Source organism: Cygnus olor, chromosome 5, assembly GCF_009769625.2.
Source record: "Cygnus olor isolate bCygOlo1 chromosome 5, bCygOlo1.pri.v2, whole genome shotgun sequence".
Lineage (NCBI taxonomy): Eukaryota > Metazoa > Chordata > Aves > Anseriformes > Anatidae > Cygnus > Cygnus olor.
In genome coordinates this window covers 60836113-60842562 of record NC_049173.1, presented here as the reverse complement: position 1 = coordinate 60842562, position 6450 = coordinate 60836113, and the positions used below count along the sequence as shown (strand labels likewise).

The window sequence follows — 6450 nt, the reverse complement described above, 5'->3', positions numbered from 1 at the left end:
GAGCGGCGGCGGGGCGGGAGCGGGGCGCCTGCGCGGCTCGGGCGGGCAGCAGCGGGCGGGCAGCTCGGAGGCGCCCGGCAGCGGCGGCAGCGGGAGGAGCAGCGGGCGCCCGCCGCCCGGCCCCGCTCTCCGCCCGGCGCGGCGGAGCAGGCGCTGTCCGTTCAGCACCTCCGGGCGCCCCCCGCCGCCGCCGCCGCCCCGGTGCCGGGGAAGGGCGCGGGCAGAGCCCCGCCGCCCCCTCCCCGGCAGCACCTGTGGGCAGCGCCGCCGCCGCCGCGATTCTCCTTTTTTTTTTTTTCTCCCCTTTCTTTTTTTTTTTTTTTTTCCCTCCTATGTTTTTGGCCGCGGCCAACCAGCGAAGGGCCCTCCCCCTCCGGCACGGCCCCGCTGCTCCCCAGCCTCCGCAGCGGCCGCGCTCCCGGAGCATGTCCCCCCCTGCCCCTGCCTTCCCCGCCGCCGCCGCGGCCACGCCGCCCGCCGAGCCGCTGCCCTGAGCCGGGCGGCACCGGCAGCCCCCGGCCCCGGGAGCGGAGCCGGCCCCGCAGCCGTCCCCTCGCGGGCTCGCTGCCTGCCGTGCTTGCTCGGATGCGTCTGCGACATGCCTGAGAAGAGACGAGATGGGCCAGGGCGACGAGAGCGACCGCATTGTGATCAACGTGGGAGGGACTAGGCACCAGACTTACCGCAGCACCCTCCGCACCCTGCCCGGCACTCGGCTGGCCTGGATCGCCGAGCCCGATGCCCACAGCCACTTCGACTATGACCCCCGCACGGATGAGTTTTTCTTCGACCGCCACCCGGGCGTCTTCGCCCACATCCTGAATTACTACCGCACGGGCAAGCTGCACTGCCCCGCCGACGTGTGCGGGCCCCTGTACGAGGAGGAGCTGGCCTTCTGGGGCATCGATGAGACCGACGTGGAGCCCTGCTGCTGGATGACCTACCGGCAGCACCGCGACGCCGAAGAGGCCCTGGACAGCTTCGGCGGGGCGCCCCTGGATAGCAGCGCCGAGGACGGCGACGTCGATGGCACCGGAGACTCCGGTGACGGGGAAGAGGAGCTGGAGATGACAAAACGCCTGGCGCTCAGCGACTCCCCCGATGGCAGGTCCGGGGGCTTCTGGCGGCGGTGGCAGCCCCGCATCTGGGCGCTCTTCGAGGACCCCTACTCCTCCAGATATGCAAGGGTAAGCTCTGCTGCCAGCAGCGCCCTCCTCGAAACGCCCAGGCACCCCTCAGCCCCGCTCCCTGCCCGTGTCACCGAGCCTACCGCCACTGGCGCAGCAGGGCAGGCACCCACACCAGGGTGGGGGGTCACACAAAAAGAGGTGTGGGCTGTGGGGACGTAACCCACGCTCTCGAGCAGGTCCCGTGCACGGGGCACACAGGTGGACACCGTGGCATGAGCTCGCGTACTCACGTGGGGGCTGCCGAGGCCCTCATTCTCCAGCAGGCTCCTAAAAACCCACAGTCTGGGGCAGAGCCCCATGCACAGGCCAGGCACTCCTGCGGGAGAAGGGAGATCTCCATTATTGCAGGTAATTTCCCTCCACGCACAGATTTTTACAGTCAGTTATACCCCTGTAAGGAGAGGCACCTTTGTCCAGCCCTCTCATGAGCTACCAGCTCTCTCCCCTTCAGGAGATGGAAAAAGGATCACGGGAGCAGGCAGTCCCTGTGGGACCAGGGGATTTGGAGAGTTTCTTAGCCTGGACTGGAAAGGCAGTCTGTTCTCATACGTACCGTGTTAAATATTTATGATCCTGATTCTCTGAGAATGGATAATTCAGTCGCTCACTTACCCCTCTACTCTGTCTTTTTCCCTTGTGGGAAATGCAAAGTATTAATCAGAGGAGAGGGTTCATTCATGTAGAAGGGACACTGTGTTTGACAGGTTTCTTGCCTGGCTGCTGAAGGACAACTCCTCCCTCTTGGTGCCTGCAGTTGTTTGGGGAAGGGGAATGCACACTGGTGCAATTCCCAGCATAGCTGTGAATAAAGATGGTCTTAAACAGGCACCCGACGCCTCTCAGTCGGTGCCTGCGGTGCTATTACCTATGAGGATAGTGACGTTAGGGCCTGATTCTGCAAGGGAAGTTAAAGGTAAGGAAAACATTTACTTTGGGAGCAACAGCAGGATTAAGCCCCAAGGCGTCTGTTTTGACAAGCAGGAAAAATAGGTGAAGGATAGTGCCTTCACAAAGAAATCGGCTTGGGTAAGCGTTACTCTGCTCTTAAACATACCTTGCGAAGGCAGAGAGCTGCTGCCAGCCCTCAGTGGGGATGACTGATGCTTTGGTGGGGGAGGATGAGCAGTGCTCCTGAGGACGATCAAAGGAGTGAGATCAAATTAAGGAGCAAATTTGGTGGATGGAGGAAAGCCGTGGAAAGGCAGGGAGCAGAGACAGGGAAGCTGGTGGTGTATGAATGGGTGGTGAAACCGGCTGCTGGAGACTTTTGGGCTGAGCAGAGATCTCCAGCAGGGAGCCGCCAGGTCTGCAGACTGAATGAATGGGAAAGCTGGAGCAGAGCCTGGAGTTATATCTTGGTGCGTTTCTAAAGATTCTTGTTTGCATACCCTTTGGAGACTTCATCCCCGAACAAAGAAGTTAATATTTTAAATGAATTCCTTTAAACAGCACAGAGGATAAATGAATAATAAAATATTTACCACAACATGAAAGGATGATGCTGTTGAACTGCAGCTTTCAAATCCCCGATTTCTGCCAAGGGAACATGGAAACAGAGAGGGAAGGCTGGAGGGTATCCTTCAAAAGGCTTAGTTAGCTTCCTTTAATCAAGCCCGACATTAGCAGGCATTGATTTGAATAGCAGATCTCTCTGGTGGCCAGGAATCTGTTGGTAGAACACATCTCAGGTCAAAGCAGTGTGCTTGTCCAAGATGCTGTAGACTGATCCAAAGGCTGAACGCATAAAGCTGCTCCAACAAAAAAAGCTATAAACAGATGAGAGGTTAAAACACCGTTTTTCTTGGAAACATTCCGATATTTTAGGTTGGAGGGCAAAATATATAACCAATATTAAGGGTCTATGATGTACAAGCTGGAATTCTAGCAGGAAAAAGAATCCATTTCCTAATTCCCTGAGGGTATTTCCATTTAGGAATAGGCATTTTACAGAGACTTTTTTTTTTCCAGTGGTTATTATACCATTTATTCACAGTTACATGTGCATACCTGGTAGAATTCAACCCCTGATTTACTTTTAACTTGCTCTTTTTTAAAGGACTGTTAAATTAGGGAAACATGATTTCTGAAGTTAAGTGTATACTGAATATTTCATGGGTTAAATACCATTCCTTAACTCGTATCTATGGAGACACAGGCCGTATGCATTAATATTTTGCATGAAGGAAGATGGCTTTCATCATCAACACATGCACACACTGTCCATTAAGGAGACATTAAAAGACACTTAACATTTTCTAATAAAAGCCGTATGTTATGGTTATGGATGTAAAAAGAGATGGGAGTCCTTAACCTAATGACAGACACTGCAAAAAGATCTCAAACTCACAATAGCTAATTTATAGTAAAATAATTGACAGCATCATTAACAAGCGAATGGTATATTAAAGCAATTCTTAGCAAAGTATAGTCAGGCAACAAATCCACCCTTACCTCCCTTATAATTGTGTATGCTGCTTTCAATTACTGACTATTCCAGTCATGCAAAAATTTAAATTCACTGCCATTTTGTCAAATATTTACATCACAAAATTTCTCAGCCTAATTGGATCTTAGACTTGTACTAATGGTTATTATATATGTTTGGTGTATATATTTGACACCAAAATGTATTCCAAAGTAACATCTTAATATAAACATCAATTTACATAACCTTTATACTGTTACACTCGAACAAGTACAAGGGATATGGCATACAAACATAGCTGCAGATCTGAATAAAGCAAGGATTTCCCTGGACTATATCTGGTACAGTAATGCAGTGGATGATCAGGAACAGTCTAAGGAAGGCTAAGAATTTACTCCAATGTAGCCATTCCTGGAGCATTTCCATGAGCACTGTTTACAAACACAAGCCCTTTGACTACCTACCAGCACCTAACTCATAATAAATGGTATCTGATCTCATTGCAGATCTCACTGTAGGTGGCCAGGGGGAAGGGAAGAGCACTTGTGTATTTCAGGCAAGATCAGCTAACTGCAAATTTGGTCTGTTTATAAACTTACTTTGACCAAGCATAAGATCCCAGTTACTACTTGTTTGTTGTTAGATGCAGCATAGTTAACAGTTCCCTGTTAAAACAATAGAGGCTAGGTTTAATTACACTCCAGGTTTCTAAATACTAATTTCTTGCATAATGCAATTCATTCTGAGAGATCAAACACTTTGCATGGTCTAAATCTGAAGAAAATGTAGCTTGTTTCAAATCACACCTTGCCTTAGACACCTACCTTAATAAAGTAAAGAGGTCTTGCAATTCTCCATACCATAAAGGATCCCATTTGGGTAATGGAGGCAAAGTCTGGTACCTGGAGGTCTGAACAGAGTAGCAGATGAGGTGACGGAAAAGGCCAGCTTCACAGAGATACCGGGTGCACATGCAGACCGGCAGCCATCCAGGTGGATTTGCAAAAGCATCTCCTCAGGCAGCTTAAACATCACCACACACCAGCGGGTACCGGGCACCTAAATCAGTGGGACATTTCTCTAAAGCTTGTTAGGACCTTTTGCACGTCTTCAGGCACCTCTGTAAACGTACTTTCCCTAAGTATATACAAAGGGAAAAATCTCCTCAGAGTTGCACAGACACCCTAAAGCAGCATATCTGGGAGTTAGGTTGTCCTCAAGTTCTGCCTTCTGCACTCGTTAGACCTCATAGGCCTCTGTGTGCTCACCGTGTGTGAAAAATACTTTCCTAGCACCTTGTCTCCTTCAGTTTTCTGTCTGGCCATGCTGTTCTTACACAAGCCAAGCTCCCACTGACTTCCTGGAGCATTTGGCCTGCAGGTGTCTAACATCCTTGCCCCCTTCCTTCTCGTCCTCCTCCCCAGCAGGGTAAGGTTGTGGTTGTGTTGGTTCATGGCCGTGAGGTCAGTCAGCCTTTTGGAACCTGCAGCTCTCAGCTGAGCTCCTGTGCGAGCACTCACATTCACATTGGACAGTTAGGCTTCATGAAGGAACCCTAAGGGAAGCTTTTGTAGTCCTTCCAAATCAACATTTTTACTGTTTTTAAATAAAAGCTGTTTGGGGTCCCATGGAAAGTCCCCAACAGCTTGACTTGCCATCCTGGCGTATGCTGTACAGCCCTGATCTGGAAGAGGAAAGGCTCATGGCAAAACTCACTCACCTGTCCCGCCTGTTCTCCCTTGCCACCCCGCAGAAGGATCGGCTTTCCTCAGCAGGTGACTTTGGAAAGGCAAGTTCTGGTCATGAGAAAGGAGACAGTATAAAGGCTAGCAGGGAAGAGATGAGAAAAAGGGATTTCTTCCAGCTCTCTTTTGTACATTCAGGAGCCCTTCAACCCTGCTGTGTTCATTTAAACTAGTTTTTCTCCATATAAAATGCATCCTGTCGGAATGGGAAGGCTTACGGGATCCTAATTCCTGATAACCATACTGTCCTGGGGCTTAGAGTCTTGGGAGACTTCTGCTCAGTCTCTAGCCTGCTGGATAGAGCTCAGGACCCAGTGAAATCACCCAGGCAGGTGCAGGTAGGCGTCGCCCCTCACAAGGAGGGCTTATCCTGCAGCAGTCTCATGCAGGATACGTTCAGCACAAGAATGCTCCTCGGACAGGCATCTCAGGGTGCTCCTGCCACTCATGAGCAGGCAGGGAGGAGAAGGAAGAGGAGGATAGCGGCCCCACACGCATCCCCTACCCACAGGGGCTCTTCTCCCCGCAGGGGGATTTTATGGAGCTGCTCTCCCACCTCGGGCCTTTGAGTGAGGTCTCCCCTGCAGAGGCATGGCTAATCCGGCACTGAAGCTGGCTGCAGTAATTCTCACCACATACGCTGACAACTAACTAGAGAGCCTAATTTTAACTGCACGCTGCATTACAGCTCTGGAAAAATGAGAATCCTTCTACATTAAATGAAGTTTCCCCTGCACTTGTAGTATAATGGAATTACAGATAGACATCTATTAACCACCCTTCTGTCATTCATAATTAACATAGCTCCTAAAATCCCATCTTATTCCTATTTTCTCCCATCAAGAGACACGTTACTGCAAATCCTTACATAACCCATTAGTAAGCACGGTCTCGGCTCCTCTGCATGCTGTCCAAAGCAGCCTTTGCAATCCCAGCTGGAAAGCGTTGGCCACGGCCCAGCTTCTGTCCCTGCTGAGTTAGCCAAGGTGGGAGCAGGCACACTCACAAATAACTCCTGTGAATTGTCCCTCTGGCTTCAGAAGTAATAAATTTTAAAGCTACCACCAAGGGAAAAAAAAAAAAGAAAACA

The 6450-nt window shown here is 50.8% G+C and overlaps 1 protein-coding gene across 6 annotated transcripts in view; it reads left to right on the top strand.

Annotated features, from left to right (window-relative positions):
• Positions 1-277: 277 nt before the first annotated feature.
• Positions 278-6450, top strand: part of KCNC1 (potassium voltage-gated channel subfamily C member 1) — a 126865-nt gene continuing 120692 nt past the window's right edge. For 4 of the 6 annotated variants that reach the window (XR_005820027.1, XR_005820028.1, XR_005820026.1 and 1 more), the window contains exon 1: positions 278-1187. Coding sequence is in view for 3 of the 6 variants with exons in the window: in XM_040557397.1 (XP_040413331.1) it covers positions 618-1187 (570 nt within the window). In the remaining 3 variants the exon portion in view is untranslated. The remainder of the gene's footprint in view (positions 1188-6450) is intronic. The other 2 variants (XM_040557399.1, XM_040557398.1) reach the window with 2 other exon arrangements.